Below are 16,712 nucleotides of genomic sequence, written 5' to 3' on the forward strand. Positions count from 1 at the left end.
TCTATTCAGGATATCAGCAGTGAGAGTTGCATTGTAGATGTCAAAGTGTATATATGATTGCACTTATAACTTTTTACCTTGAAGCTGTCTAGCTATAGTATGACTTGAATAATAAAACCTAACAGTGGGCATTTAAAAGAAAGTAATTTAATTGCAAATCCATAGAGTAGTTCCATGAAAGGAATAATAACAGAAAGCTCTTTTTTGTGGGTAGCTGTTCACAGATATTAAGCAGTGACAGTGTGAACAAACCACTGAGGTCTGTGTTTTTGCTCCAGCATGATGCTAACATTTCTGCCAAGTAATTGCTATTAAGGATATCTGAGAATAGATCTTCCTCTTAATCCAGATTATTTTTTCCCCTCCCCAAATTTAAAATCTGATTATCTCCATGGTTTCATCTAATAGCTAGTTTTAGTTAGTGAAAAATAAGAACAGAGAGAGAAAGAATGGGAAGGATAACAATTTCTCTGCTTCTCAGTGTGAAAGCAGACTGGTAGAGTAATAGCAGGAATGCTCAGTGGAGCATGTGAGAGTTGCAGTGCCCAGCCCAAGGTGTTTTTCCGCTACTATAGGCAACCAAACACTTCTGCATAATAGCAACACTCTTTCTAAACTGTATTATTAATCATTTGAAAAAATGCGTATCTAGGGAAGGGGAGTGCAGAGTGTTTTTTTTCTCCCCTCTGAAGCATCTATAATTAAGAGTCCTTGCTCAGGTGAAATTACTAGAGGTTCCAGGAGTTTTCATCATTCTTCCCATTCATTTATAGCTACTTTTACAATTTAACTGACATTTCTTTTGATTGATCTCTGAGATCAGAAGTGATGTAACTGGCATCTGGGAATCTTTTTGCTTCAGTGCAAATTAGTTGTCAGATAGCATCTCCAGGTTGGTGTTCATGGTCTCTCTTGGAATCAGCGTTAGCTCTAGATTGGAGTAGGTTTCCAGCCCATTACCTGTATATGTGTTTCTCTCTGCCTGGAAGCCACTTATTTCACTATACTCACTGGCTCCAAGTTGCCTGTCTGTCAGGGACAGCACATATGTGTTACTCTGGTGTGTAGAGCTGGCAGCCAGCTGAGGAGATGATGAAAGGAAGTTATGGGACTTAAGTACTGTAACTGCTTCTGTTTTGATGGTTTGTGCAATGTATAGGCCAGTATAGTGTCTAGAGAAAATGCTTTATCTCACCCTACTGTTCTTGTCTGATGCAGGCTGTTGCAGCTGCAAAGGACAGTCATAAGCATGGATGCTGAACTTCCAGATGAGCTGCTTTATGGCAGAGCTGGTTACCTGTATGCCTTGCTCTACCTGAATACAGAAATTGCTTCAGACACTGTTCCGCAGTCCATTATCAAAGAGGTAGGACTTTTTTTCTCTCCTCAATGCCACAGTGTATGGCAGAAGAAGGTGATGACAGTTACTTCAAGTGGGATACAGGTACTACAGAGCATTAACGGGTAATAAGGAAGGAATACTGGCTCACGGCTCACCCCTTCCAACAACCTGTGACTGCTCAAGAGAAGTATAGTCTCTATCTAAGAGATGCTACTTCTTCAGCTGTTAACCCATAAATGAGGGTGAGGAGGAGTGGATCCAGGCTCCACCCCTTTAGCCATGCCTTCTCACCTGATGCTCAGCCATTGCTTCAGGCTGTGACCTGGCAGTTCCACTGCACAGAATACTTGTGCAATTGGACTGGAATCATTCCTCATGTAATTCAAGGGATTGGGAGCATGAGGCTGGAGAGGAGAGAATCTACAACTACAAACTCAGTCTCTTTCCCTGCTGCCTGGCTGGGATTGAAATGGAAGCTAACGTGGCATGTCTGCAGGTAGCTATGGAAATGGATCTGCTGTGAAACTGGGCTTGGAGCAGTTGAGGGTGAGAAATCGTTATGGAAAACCTGGAAAACCTTAGGAAAGAAGTGTGAAGAGGGAGAATTCAGTGGGGAACCTGCATGTCTTCTTCAGATACCAGAACCAGAGAGGGCAGGCCTGGAAAAAACTGACGAGAAGTTTTTAAGATTCAGTTTCTCTTATAAATCTAAGTGATTCTGTCACTGAGGCAGAAACTTCCTTCTTACCTCAATACTCAAGTGCAAAGGAATATCATGGTCATTCTGTTTATTGTGGCTTATATTCAGTGTGATTCTAGTCACGACAAAACTCTCTGAATCAAAGCAAATGAGATGGAAGGGATGTGTTTTCTTTCTTAGGTAATAGATGCCATTATTGAATCAGGGAAAAACTTCTCGAAGGAGGAACGTAAAACAGAGCGTTGTCCTCTGTTATATCAGTGGCACAGGAAGCAGTACGTTGGAGCGGCCCACGGCGTGGCTGGGATCTATTACATGCTAATGCAGGTAAGAGTGTCTTCCGTGGGCTGGGATGAAACACCAGTGATGTCTTGTTTTGCATCAGAAGATCTCCATTTCAGGTTTCAAGCATGCACAGTGCAGTGTTGTGGTAGGTCAGGGATTCAGAATTAGGGGTTAGACCCTGCAGCAAAGAACAGCACTAAAAAAGGTCCCAGTGGCAGAAGAAAACTGCGACTTGTCTATCCTTGCATTGGTGTGAATTAAGCCTTGCCTCTCAGCATCAAGGCTTCTCTAATGCTCCTGTTAGGCCTCCATCTGGGGGACTCATTTTTCTGCAGTTTACTCCAGGATGTCAACGTTGTGTTGTGCTTGTGTGGCAAGACCTATGTCCTTGCCCCGGAGTACACCATGTATTTGTGAGTGTGTGTGGGTTGCAGTTGAGAGCATCAACATTCTGAAATTTTCTATCCTCAAGAGAGTCAGGTGCTCATCCTCATGTTTACTTTTTCTGATACTTGCAGTTAGGCAAGCTAAATATTCATTTAGCTCAGCATCCATCACTCTTCCATTTTGCTATTTCAATTTTTGCTATTTTTCACTCACTGCCTCCTGTCCTTCATGTCCTTTTTTTCTTCTGTGACTTATTTTTTTCCTACCCTGTTGAAGTTTAAGGAAAATTGTCCTTAATCACATATTCAGTATGGTTTTATTAATTTATGCTCTTCCTTTTCTGCCTCTCTTCTCTCTCTGCCCCCAAAAAATTTGATGTTCCTGATTGTGTTTCTGACCCCTGCTCTTCTCTTCATGTTTTACTGAGATACCTCTCTTTTGTATACCTGTATATCGTACTTAAATCCCTTCTTCCCCCTGCTTTTATATCCTCAAATAGTATTATGTTTTTCAAGACAGACCTGTATGTCTGTTCTTTTGTTGTACAGTCTGGAAGTAGATCCCGTATGTTTCATTACAGAAGTTGGCCATAAAGCTGCAGAATCTGTATCATACAATTTTCTGGTTTTGGAAGATGCTGCTGGTCTATGCATCATCGTAAATGGTAATTTTCTGATTGGCTTATGGAAAATGACTGTCCTTCAGGCAAGTGGAAGGAATGTACATGCTCACCTCTCAGCCTAAAGATCTGTACAGATGCTCTTCGCAAAAGTGACTGAGGTAGCATTAACTGTTGCTACTGCTCAGCCATTCCTCTTTTGCAAAAGATGCTGTGACTTTTCTGCGCCTGCTTCAGATCAGCTCACACCACTTCTACCAGTAGTTCATGCTAAAGCATCTGACTTTGATGTGGAAGTGGCTGATGCTCTGCTGCCTGGGGTCTTTTGCACAGTGGACATCTGCTGATGCCTCGGGATGCTCTAATTTACTGTGTCCTTATCTTCACTTCCTGCTGTCCTTGATGGTTTCTTGGTGGTTCACCCTTTCCAGCTCTCTCATCTTACCTCACTTCCCTTTTTTTTCACTGGGTTTTCTGAGAAACATCCATTTCTTTAAAGAAGTCTTTTTAAAGACTCCGTCCTTTATTTGCTATTCAAAGTCTGATACCACAAATGCAGTGTGTTCTTGTTTAAGCTCTACTCTATCTGCATGGTAAAATCATAAATGTCTTTTACTTTACATCTAATTGCTGTTTTTAAGAATTACCACAAAGCCATTGTTTATGCAGCATTAGATTACTGTCTTTTCACTGTACATTAAACATTGTGAGTCATACAGAGTTGAGTCATCTGCTACAGATGAAGATGACGTGTCAAAGTCCGTCCTTCCCCCCCATCCCTCTTACTCCATGTGAGGAAAATTTGTCTGTATATTCAGCAAAAAAGTCATTATATGATTTGCTGGGTGGTTGTTTGGTAATAGAGAAAGCATCCAAATTAGCACCTGAGATACAAAGACCACCAATTACTGCTTCTGTGTAATATCTTTGTGAGGGAATGTGTCTAGGATCTTCTTATAGACAACTACAGTGAGCGTAAGGGCTCAGCAGTGTTAAGTAAGTAATCCAGGAGGCAGAGGAGGTGATTCTGTAGCTGGGAAATTTCCAGCTCCTTCACTGATGCTGAGACAAAAATATCTATTTGAGTATCTGTCCTCTTGGCTAGATAATGAGGACACATATCAGTATGTGCTATTGACAGTTAGGTGCCAGGAACCTCAGCAGTTCAGGAGAAAGGAACTTGCTTGTGCATAGATCTTTGTAGAAGCATAAGGTGAGAAGGTATGTAAAGAATTCTGTTCTTGTGACAGTCATAAGCTCACTTAAACCCTGCTCTGTGCTTGCCTTGCACAGCTCAAAACTGAATAGCACTTACTGCTGGTGCCTGTCTTACCTTTTGCTGCAGGATTCCAATATGAAATCAGAATCCTGAAACAAAGATTTTATGAGACCTTCCATACTCTGGGCTTATAAACTCCAAGGTGTTCTTAATGAGTAGCTGATCTATATTCAGGTGTCCTTGCACTCAGAAAAGGACAGAAGAGGAATTTGCTCTAGTGATATGGTGGGCAGGAGTCCAGCATAGCTTTCCTAACTGAGGTTAAGTAGAGATTATTTCAGGTTACTAAGAATATAGATACTTAAAGTCATGTAGCTGTAGGACTGTGAATGATAGCAGCATTCTTAGCCCTTGAATGCGAATGTGCTGGTAGGAAACAATAAAATTGTATGACATAATCAGCAAAGACAAGTCATTTATAACCAAAATAGACCAGTTATTAGCTTCTGTAGACTCCCACAGTTGTTCCACCAGTTGCTAGAACTCATTAAGTTATCCAGGCTGTGTAAAAATAGAGAGCTTTGTTATGAAAATACTGTGAAGTGGGCCGGTAGAGGAAGGAATATCAACTGAGAACAGCTACAGACCAACAGACACTGAGGAAGTGCAGTTTGATGGATACATTTGCCTTTTGGGAAGGATGTAAACTAAGTGAAAGAAATAGATTATTATTCTGAATCCTTCTTTCCTAAGGATGAATGCGTAGAAAAAAGATACTTAATTGCTTTGAGAAGTAGCTGTTGCTTCTGACATTAGAGATGCAGTTTTATAATCCATAGCTTCATGGAGTTCTGTTTGCAATGGAAAACTTCAACCTTAATAAACGTTTGTCAGGTTTGTCCACGTTAGTTATTTTTAAAATGGATAACCCATTGTGTTTTAAGTAAGCATTATAAGCAACTAATCTATAAAACTGTCTTCTTCCTGTGAGCACTCTCTCAGTATTAAGATATAAATAGAAGCATCTTGAAGGCTGCGTTCTGTTCTCAGTTCTTCTGTAGTCTTTTTGTGTCACCTCAAGTAAGACAGGTAACAGCTTGGTGTCCCAGTTTCTTTATGTTTGTTGTAACACTCTCTTTGTAAGGATATTGTGAACAGACACTAATTAAATCTGCCTGAAGTGACAAAGGATTTTGGATCAAGGGCGTATATGTAGAGTAATGGAAAATAGGGCACATAATTGTTGATACCCAATTTATTACTACTTTGATTTTGGTTTTTTTTCTGTGTTGTCTTTAGCCAATTGCAAATGTGGATCAGGAGACCTTGACAGAGTTGGTGAAGCCAAGCATTGACTATGTGCGCCATAAAAAATTCAGATCTGGGAATTACCCATCGTCATTGAGCAATGAGACTGACAGATTGGTTCACTGGTGCCATGGTGCCCCTGGAGTCATCCACATGCTCATGCAAGCTTATAAGGTGAATCATTCTGTGTTTGTATAAACCCTTTTTTTTTTTCCTTTTTTTCTTTTTTTTTTTTTTTTTTTTCAGAAGGACCTGTACGTAGGCCTGTTGGATTCTAAGTCCTGTGTTTTAAGTCTTTCTGGATCTAGGCTTTCAAATGAGAACCCTGGGCTAGGCACCTAAATATCTCAGAATTCTATGTACGAATGTTTGTAAAGAAGTGATAAATAAAATTGCTTCTTGGGATGTGAGTTGTTAATAGACTTGAGGCTTTCTTGAAAAAGCGCCAACGTAGTTCAGCAGCTTGATATCAGAATCCTGGTTCTGAGCAGTTCTGGCCTAAGTTATTTTAATCTTCATCCCAAGCATTTTAAGAATTATGTTGGTTTTTAAAAATGTAGGTTCATGTGTTTTGCTAAAGAATGTCTTTCTGAATTACTCCATTATTTTGTGATGGTACTTCAGAACTTAATGTCAGAACAAAGATGCCAGGCCCATTCTAGGGCGTAAATGTAACTCCCTAGGTATCATGAGCCTCCTGCTTGCTCCTTTCCATCCTTAACTAGATTGGCTATCTTGCTTGTGTTGTGCGCTTCTGATTTGCATGACTTTTGAAAGTGTGCCATTTAATTAAATTTATGCAAATTTATTTCTGCATTTGACAGCCCTCTTTGGCAGATTCCTTGGTTGGCTTTTGGGTAAGCTGATAAAAAGCAGGAATAATTTTATGGAATAATTACTTACGCTGCTACCTGTGAAATGTGAACTCTTACAGCACTGCTAAATGCAGCAGCAGTCACATTTGCTTTTGCTTTGGACTGTAGTAGGAGGCTGGCTTATCACTGCAGACCTTTCCAAGGAATAGGACCAAGTTCTGCTTAGCAGTTTTCCTTTGTCCTCTTTTTCTGTGACAAAGTGATGGTTTTCTCTTTTATCTGCTCTTTGAAAGATTAAGAAAAATTGGAGCATGTTGTGCTGGCTGTGCTTTCTCATCAAGCACTGGGACTTCTGATAACAGACAGCAGCATTAATCCTGGAAATCAAATGCTGTTGCCAGACCTTCATTTGAAATGTTACTACTGAGTAGCTGACAGACCTGATCAGAAAGGGAGATCTTCTTTATCAAGGTTATGAATTTACTAGAAACACTTAACATTCAAGATCTTACATTAATAAATAGCATCTTTGCAGAGGATGCCATCTGCAAAAAAGCATCTGCAGTAGTGTATAAATTATTCTTCTTTCTTTGTCTTGTTAATCTATTGTGTGACTCAGGCACAGGAGAAGAGAGTGTTATGTAGATGGAAGTCTGTGGTGCTATTCAGCTAAGCTGCTTGGTATTTCTTTTTCTGCTCCCTCAATGGGCTCAAAATTTGCTTCAGTTGTGTTCAAAATGCACTTCAGTATATTTTGTAAATCTGATCCTTTGCCCAAATTGGCTTTACCTGTGATTACTTCCCATGCGGATACTAACCAAGGTAATGGAGTGCTTCTACTTCTGCTTGAGATAGAGAAGAAAGCCCTGTTCTTTGCAAAGAGATACTTTTGCATTTTTTGGTATGGAGTTGAAAGCAGGCAGTGAATAACCAGTGAGAATTACTCAGAAGCATGAGAACCTAGCTATTCAGGACCAAATTTGATGCCCAGTGTTGTTGCACTTCTTGGAGACAAGAATTATATTTCTCTATTTCAAATCAGATAATGTAGTGATTTGGGACTGGGGGAGGGGAGTATAAGAGGATCGTGTACCCTTCAAATTGATTACAGCCTGTGGAACCAAGGGCCATGAACTTGTGAGTTTTTTCTTTGGGATCCTCATTTCAGATACAAAATCATTAACGCTTTCCTTTTTCCATGCAGGGAAAAAAGAAGCGACTTAGAAGAAAGGCGAGTCTGTGATGGATGGAGTCTTAAAATTCAAAAATAAACTGTATATGAAAAACTCCACCCCTACAGCAAAGCATTTTCCAGGTGCATCATCCTTTTGTTTTTTTTAATACTGCTATTTATGTGTTTGTTTTTGTTCCGCAGACTTTTAAAGAGGACAAATACTTGAAAGATGCTATGGAGTGTAGTGATGTCATCTGGCAAAGAGGTTTATTGAGAAAAGGCTACGGGATCTGCCATGGTACTGCTGGCAATGGCTACTCCTTCTTGTCTCTCTATAACCTAACTCAGGACAAAAAGTACCTCTACCGAGCTTGCAAGGTGAGCTTTCTGCATCCCAACAAAATCACTGTTCCTTTTCCTGCATTTCATTTCATGTAATTTTCCTTTCATTTCTATGTGGTAAATAGAGTGATCAAACTAAGTTACTGACTGCTGCCTTTGAAGCTAACTCAGTGGGACAAGAGCATAGCATCACGTATTCCTCTTAACTAATGCCTTGACTAGACAACTTCAACTCTGCTTATGTGGACACTTATGTCTTAATATGTAGACTGAAAAAAATACCCTAAATTTTTTACACCACTTTGCTGTGGTGTAAATGTATGAAAATTAGCTTGCCTGAACAATAAGAGATGAATGTTATGTGGTGCTAATTATTCCCTTGAGAGCTCTACTGTCATCCTCAGCTCCTCAAGCGATGCTGTTTGTAGTCTTTTGTAATTATTTGTTTTCAGACTAGTGTCTGGGGCTTTCAGAGCTCTGAATTGCAGTTATTTAACTGCTCATTTAGATTTTTTTCATTAATACAAATTGTAGAGAAAGACATGCTCAGAATTTTTCTGCCAATCTAGTTTCTGCTGTCAACTGCTATCAGCTCTGATTATGCTAGCAATTCTCAAAGAAGAAAGCTTTTTTTGACCCTGTTTCTTGATCTCAAAAGAGCTTTTTGTTTCGTTTTCTACTTAATTTACTGATACTGAATTTCATATTGCATATATAGCTATTTAATAGAGGTTTGTTTAAAGGTAGTACAATGGGAGATTTGATGAGGTGCATCTTGGGCTCTTATAGGTGAGCCACGTTGAAAGCTACTGCTTTCATTTCTACTGTCAGCCTGTCCACCACCAGCAGAGCTTTAAAAAGTTGATATTTGTGTCATCTTATATTCACCTATGTACCAGCCACAAGGTCACCTGTACGCATCCTAGAAAATACAATAAACCCCTAACACTGCCATGGTAAATATGTGACATTATTTGTGGACTCATCCACTGCTGAAGTTTGAACTAAACTACTGAGCATGCATGGCTCTCCGCACAGTTTCTGTGTCTTCCTGTCATTCACTGCTGTATATTTTCAGGGAGCTCTGTGCAGTGCTGCCAATTTCTGTTGCTCTGCATTTCTTGACCGGGGGAGCCCTGTAGTTCTATGATGCTTTGTTTTGTTGGGGTTCTGGGTGTTTGTTTTGTTTGTTGGGTTTTTTTAGATTCAGGACAGAGCTTCCAAGGTCTGAGTGGCTCTTTCTTGATGACTGTATTTATGATGATTTTTTTCCTAAGACTTGGGGAGAGAAAATACATAAAGCTATTAATGGTAGTTGGAGATTTAGTATTCTAAGTCAGTGTATGGAAGTGGAAGAAAACAAAAATGCAGTTAACAGCTCTTTAAGTCCTTAGGAACTGGATGAGTTAAGCACTGAGACAGATAAGAACTGATGTTATATTAGAAAATTTCTGACTTAGAAACTGTTTGTATCTGTTCTTGCAGTATTTCTTCACTGGTGTGTTGCACAGTTTATTTAAAAACTGGGAATTAAGTACAGCCCATCTAATTATGTTGTTGCAAAGTTGAAACTCCCACTGTGGAAATACATATCTTAAAGAATAATTGCATCCTTGTCACGAATGAAGTGGGATTAATTAGTCTTGTACTGTGTTGTGTCTCTGCTTACACTATTTTACATTTAGTACCTGTGAAAATGTCTTCCCGTGCAGGTTTCAAACTTGCATTTAACGATCTTAAATTTAAAATTAATCAATAAATACATTTTATGTTTCCCACAGTTTGCTGAATGGTGTTTGGAATATGGTGCACATGGATGCCGTATTCCTGACCGTCCTTATTCTCTTTTTGAAGGTAAAGTGGTTGTATTGCAAATAGTATTGTATTGTACAGGATAGAAGGGCTACCTTGCAGTCTTGGGACATGCTTGGGAGTTTGGAAATATTTTCCTAGAGCTTTATATGTTTTCTTTATTTGTAACTTTTTTTCTACACCGTATCTCATCGCTAAGTTTTAAAACACAGTAGCAAGAAATCACAGATAAAGTAGGATATAAAACAGTGCTGCTGTTCTGAGAGCAGTGAGCCTAATGTGCCACCTATCACAAGTAAGTGAAATTACAGCACACAAAGCAGGTTTATTTTACAAGTAAACCAACCCCAGGCATAAACACAAGAGAGCAGTAGTTGTATGCATCTCTTACAAATACAGAGTTATTGTGCTGATGTTTATGGGGAAAAAAGGACGGCGTTCTTATCCCTGGGAGATCCCTTGTAGGCATTTGTAGAAGGAAGAGGCAGACAGACAGTATGTAGTAGAAGAGCTTTGATACTTGATGTGGAGCAATGCCAACAGTAGTCAGGATGATTTCTGCTTCAGTGTTGATGCACATTTTATTGCATTTTTTTAATGTGATTTTTTTTTAAAGACCTCCTTGTGTCAAATTTGAGGAAAAAAAAATACTAATTTTTTTTTCCTTCCTGCTGCCCCCTTCATGAACAAAAAATGAAGGAGTGTATCACGGGAGTAATAAAATTGCACCTTTGCTTTTGGACTCAGGAAGTGATCAACGAGAGTTGCTCAAAATGTGAGAGATGGTCCAAACTGGGATTTACTTTTTCTTAACTGAAGTAGCACTGAGATTGTGCTGCTAAGAACAGCAGCAGAGATAAGCCTGTTTCTGCCTTTGAGCTTTTCAAGCGGAAGTTAATTTCCTAGGCAAATACAATAAACTTGCCTTTCTAGAAGTTGTACGTTTACTCAAAAAAGATTTAGCAAGGTGCTAGATTGCCTTTGCTGTCAACAGTGATATTTCAGTGTCGCAAGATGCAAAAAATCTGTCTCCTTGCTTTGTAGGTATGGCTGGAGCTATTCACTTCCTCTCAGATATTTCAGTACCAGAAACTTCCCGGTTTCCAGCATTTGAACTTGGACCTCAGAGGAGGGAAGACAAAATGGAACAGGACAGCTAAAGGGTTCTTTCGAAAGTAAACACATGCCAAAAGAGATGAGACTGTTTAGTGCCTCTGATACAGAGCCAACCTAACCCTAGCTGATTGATGGATAAACCGTTTCTCACTTCTCCTGCCCCAAGGGACATGAAGTCCTTAGAGCATGAATTGAGAGAAGCTACATTTAAGTTCTGTTGAAGTGACACCTTCACGTGCAGAACGAGAGAAGTCAAGTTTTGCACTTTCTCTCTTTCATTGTATTTGTCTTCTTCAGGTCTTTGACATGACCTGCATGTTTATTGGTGTTGTCTGTTGATTCAAGTCCGTTGTTGTTAGCAAAGAGCTGTTCTCTGTGTGAAGCTCCGTCCTGTACCTTCATGCATGACCTGTAACAACAGTGTTGCTTTCTGCAGTGTGGTTAGCCTGAGAGCTCCACTTTATGCCAGAGAGTTCACTGTAAGAGAGTACTCAGCTTCACTAGTGAGCTGACAACTTCAAAAAGAGATGGAAAACATGCCTTTCTTCATTGCTTTCTACATTTTTCTCCTCTACAGTCCCTAGGTGATGGAGATCAGCCTTGCCTGATGAATTAGTATGAGGCCTTCTCAGTTTTCAGGAGTGTATCAGGTTAGATGTGGCCTGTGGTGGCCTGACTTTTCTTTTGCTGTTTTAGGAGCCTTTTTTTTTTTTTTTTTTTTTTTTTTTTTTTTTTTTTTTTGAGAGAGAGAGAGAGAGAGAGGCTGCCTGCACCTGGTTTGTGTGCTAGGGGGAGATGCTTATCCCCACCTTTGCATGTTAGGAGCTTACCAAACTGCAGGCAGAGTCACCTGAACTAGCCTCCTGCTTCCAACAAGAGAGAAGGGACAGTGTAACTACGCTTTTCCACTGTGGTTCATGGATTTGTAGTAAATCTCTCTTCAACAGCACATAGCGTACAGGTGAAGTCAGCACTGTATCTCATGCTAGAAAATCAGGATGACTATTACTACTGACTCAAGAAGGTGGATTGTTCCAGGCCCTTCCCTCCCTCTCCTTACCCCATTGCATTTATCCCATGCTGTGTGACAGAATTGATAAATACCAGCTGCTTGTGGAGGCTGCAGAAGATCAATAAGCAATATATATGCCATTGCTAAGAGCTGTAATTGAAGTTTATTTTGTCTTAAAATCAAGACAGAAAAAGTGTTTTCTCCTTAGTTTTTGACTGAGTTATTAGTGCTGTGCTTCCCCCTGCTGTGCGGTGGAGTTGTGGAGTATTGAGTCTTCTCTCAGTTGTCCAAGTGTGAGTTCTGCCTCCGTGTGCTCATACAGGGCTCTTTCTCTGGGAGAAGTGGAACATACTCTTAAGTATGTACATCTACAACGTATTCCTGTTTTCCAGATAAAGAAGTATGCATGCTATTTGAGAAGGGTAAGAGTGGCATTCTCTCATTTGCTCAAATTCTGTTGTCATCCTCACCTTCCTCACAGGCCTTGTTGTGTTCTGCCATCTCAGGTGCTTATTTTAACCAGTACCTTACATCAGGTGGACGTGTGACAGGTGGCTGGGACTCTGACCTTTCAGGTGCCCATTGGGATATCTGCGACCATGGGCAACTGCTGAATCCTCAGCGTTTGTGGTCGGGCTTGGAAATGCATGCCTGTACCTGCGTAAAACAGGCAGCAGGTGTCTTCTCTGAACACTGACCTGTCTGTTGCCAAATCCGTTGGGGTGCTAATGTTTTCTGGATTCAGTTCTGCTAGGCGATAGCAGCAGTGCCAGTGCTGAGAGAGCTTAATGTCTGCTTATTTGTCAGTTAAGACTGGGAGCAGTGAGAGAGACTTCTACGCTCCTCTGAGAGTAGATCTGCTGGGGGCACTGGGCCCAGATGCATCTGTGCAGCCAGGCAAGAGGGAAGATTCTGAAAGGCAGCAGGGAGGAGGGTACTGCATGGCAAACAGCTGTGGTCAAGTGACCCTGGTCAAAGAGGCGGAAAGCAGTGGGATCAGTGAGGGATGGGGAGCTGCTCGCAGGATGCAGTGTGCAGAATGTACCAGCTCAAGTGAAATGCTTTGCTGCAGCGTGCATGCTGAGGCCTAACTCTGTATTTTTTCTGTCATTGTATGGTTTACTGCCTGTAATCCAGGGAGGAAGCTAGCTCACAGTGAAGCCTGACAGAAAGCCTAGCAAAAGAAGACGTGGAGGTTAAAAAAAAAAAAAAAAAAAGAAGAAGAAAAACACTACCTGATCCTCTGTTTCACATCCATTCCCACCCCTTCGTTCTCCTTCGTCTCCTCTACACCTGTAAAGTGCACGAGGTGGGCTAACGGGTGGGATGCATTCCTCTGCCAGGTCTGCAGGAGCTCCTGCAAACGCAGCACAGAAGCCACCCACCTTCCTGGCAGATCCAGGCCTGTCTTTCATGACCAACAAGCTGGGGGCGACAGGGAAAGGCTTTCATTCGTTTGTTGGGAGCCTTCTTGGCTGCTGTGCTTGGGATGGCACCTGTGGAATATGGTGATGTTGGCTGGCTGGTATTCAGGGAGAATTAAAATTACTGACTTGTTTAAAAAATGTGGGTGCACACGCATAAACTGCTTAACAGTGAGTAGAGACCAGAGGTGCATGATTGCCACAGTCAATGGAGTGAGCACGCCCTCTGTGTGCTCCTGCACTGCAGCTCTGCTGTGGGGTGAGGCCCAGCACCAGGTTCTCTGCAGAATTATCTTGGAATTGAGCAAGGCTGGAAGTGTGGTATATCACAGAAGGTCTGCGAGTGCCTGTGCTTTGTCTTCCTCACATGGCTCTCATGCAGCTCCTCCCTTTTGTTTGTTTCACCTTGTGATATCCAGGCAGCTGTTACAAAGTGTATTGTGTCAAGGGGTGGAAAAAATACATTTTAACAAGACACCATTTTCAGAAATCTCATCGAACTAAAATGTGGAAAATCGCTAAATATTCCCTGTTTTGCTTTGTCCATGTGTAGTAGTCCATCTGTTGCAAAAAGCCGTAGTGTTAAAAATGGAGATGTTCTTTGGGCAGAAAAACGAGGAAAAAATGCTGATGTGTTGTTCTTTGGCTTTATTAGTAAAGATCAAGTTATGTGGTGGTAATCTGTGTGCAGTTCTTCTGTGTGTTGTATGATTTCCTTCCCTTCCACAGTGGTCACTGGGAGCGGTTCTCTGCTCAGATTGCTGAGCTGCTTCCAATTTCAGAGTCCTGCAGGATGAAACAGTGGCCAAAGTATGGGCAGATCTCTTCTTAACCTTCACTTTTTTCTTTTTCTTTACTCAGCTTTACTGAGCTTTTCCCTTTGGTCAGGTCCTGTTGGACAGTTTGCAACTCGAACTGTATTTAGGACTGGTGGTTTTTAAGAACAAATATATGAAATATCTGTCTTGCTGACAGCTTTAAGAAAGCTTGACATTTTCCCTTAGCAAGGACTTAACAGAATTAAACTAAGTATTCTGCAAGCAAGAGGCAGTATTTCTACTTTCACAAAGCCAATTCACGGCCCTCTGCTACCGAGAGCAGCTGCTGCTGCTTCCTCCCCCTCCTTATTTAATAGGCTCTAGGTACAAACACAATCTAAAGACAATCTAAAAACATTTCCCTCCATCTTATGGCAGCTGTTGCCAGGTAAATGTGGTGGGACTTCCTAATGCAGCGAGTCATGGGTTCAAAGTGCTGTTCTCAGGCAGGAAGAACTGAGGTGTGTGAGGGCAGAAGCAGGAGGGCTGCCAGCTGCAGCACAGGCTATGGCTGAGCAGCACTGCCTGAGCCCTGTGCTGGTGTGGCGCTCAACAAAGCAGCCACTTTCTCCTAGTGGCATTGCATTGGCATTTTCCTGTTTGTTTCACGTTGATTTACAGGGGCGGGAGTTCTGTCTGCACCCAGTAGAGCAGCTGCAGTTTGCATCAGTGACCTGTGTTCAACCACTGCTGCTCCTCCACAAATGTAAATGTGAAAGTAAAAAGAAGTACTTAGCGCTGCTCACCAGTTCTATAAACCATATGTAACAGTTCAGTTCGGAAGTAAGTCCCTGTGATGCTCTTTCCTCAAGCTTTTATTATCACCTAATCGTAAGAGAGATGTGTCAGGAAAATGAATACCACATTCCAGGTTCTAAGAATTTTTTTGTTCGACTTCCAAAAATTCCGTTATTCCAAAGAGATGTAAAATGTCCCCTATCTTTTTTCAGAGGTTCTGCTCCAATAACTTGTTTCATATTTTAAAGAGATTATTTATAATTTCTTCATTTATCATTGGTGCTGTTAGAAAAATAAATTCAAAGCTATTTAAAGAGGAAGAAGTTAAAATTTCTACTCTATTTTCATAGAATTACAGAATGTTTTAGGTTGAAAGCATCCATACCCCTGTGCTCCGGACAGGGTGCCAACCACTAAATCAGACACTAGAATCAACTGGGCCTTCAACGCCTCCAGGGAGCGGACATCCACAATTCCTTTGGGCAGCCTATTCCTGCACATCACCACCCTCTTACTGAACCATTTCCCCTGACATCTAACATAAATCTCCCTTCTTTTAGTGTAAAACCGTTTCCTCTGGCCTCATCACTTCTACTAGTGTGGAAGGTTTATTTCACCTCCTGTTTATAAGCTTTTAAATATTGAAAGGCCACAGTGAGGTCTCCCTTCAGGCTTCTCCAGGATTTTCCTCCTCCCCTCTCCTCTCCTTCTCCTCCTCTCCTCCTCCCTTTTTCCTTTTAAGTTCAGCAACGTATGTTTCTTTCCCATTTAAAATGTATTTTTTCTTATGCCAGTGTTTTGGCTTGATTTATAACCAAAATAGTTAAAGGAAACAGGTTACCAGTTTCATTAAAGAAGAACTGTTAGGAACACTTCTTCCAAGATATATGTACTATTGCATCTGTAAAACCTTGATCCTTATACAGCTGTTAGCTGATTTTTCTCAGTAAAAGTCCTTTGATCCTGCTCTTTTTCTATTAAGTAATAATGCTACCTGCTACTGGAAGTTTAGTTTCGAACATGCAGAATGTAATTAAGAAACTTTACATAATCTCTATGAAAAAAAAGAAAAGGTAGATTAGCATTTCACATATTTTCCTTTTAAGAATATATTTTAACAGACAGTAGCAGGATTCCGAAAGAATGTCTTTCTATATTTTGAAGACTTGTGAATGTCAGCAGGAAATTAAGCTGGATTCTGAGTAACACTAGCAAGCTGCTAATGTGCAGGATGTGTGTCTGGAACTACCTGGGCATACTGTAAGGAAAAAGATTGGAATAAAGGAAAGGTTCATCTGGAATCTGTGGGATTCCAACCTTTACACTTTTTCTTTCATAGAACTTACTGCAAAAAAAAAAAGAGCTGCAGGATCAGGCTCCCATGGCCTCTACCCTCAGAATGTTCATGTTCTGGGAGAGGATTAAGTAGTTTTAGAACACTAGTATAATGTACGTAAGTATGGTGTGTATCTGATGTGTTCATAACATCCTCTTGTTGCACTAACTCTTTGTAGAGAACTAGGCACTGTTTCTTTTTCCCACTTGGGCTCTTGCAGGGCCCAACTGACAACACCTGGGTTGGAGAGGGATAAAAAAATAGA

General features: G+C 40.9%; 1 protein-coding gene across 3 annotated transcripts in view; it reads left to right on the forward strand.

Moving 5' to 3' along the window:
- The window catches only part of LANCL2 (LanC like 2), a 30,917-nt gene extending 16,682 nt beyond the window's left edge, over positions 1-14,235 (forward strand). For all 3 annotated transcript variants that reach the window (XM_042888451.1, XM_042888452.1, XM_042888453.1), the window contains exons 4-9: positions 1,219-1,366; positions 2,223-2,369; positions 5,852-6,034; positions 8,051-8,227; positions 9,973-10,045; positions 11,048-14,235. In XM_042888451.1, coding sequence (XP_042744385.1) covers positions 1,219-1,366; positions 2,223-2,369; positions 5,852-6,034; positions 8,051-8,227; positions 9,973-10,045; positions 11,048-11,163 — 844 coding nt within the window. In that variant the 3' untranslated portion in view covers positions 11,164-14,235. The remainder of the gene's footprint in view (positions 1-1,218; positions 1,367-2,222; positions 2,370-5,851; positions 6,035-8,050; positions 8,228-9,972; positions 10,046-11,047) is intronic.
- Positions 14,236-16,712: the final 2,477 nt, after the last annotated feature.

This window comes from Lagopus leucura, unplaced genomic scaffold (assembly GCF_019238085.1).
Source record: "Lagopus leucura isolate 7727_CA_CO unplaced genomic scaffold, USGS_WTPT01 Super-Scaffold_100157, whole genome shotgun sequence".
In the NCBI taxonomy this organism is placed as follows: Eukaryota; Metazoa; Chordata; class Aves; order Galliformes; family Phasianidae; genus Lagopus; species Lagopus leucura.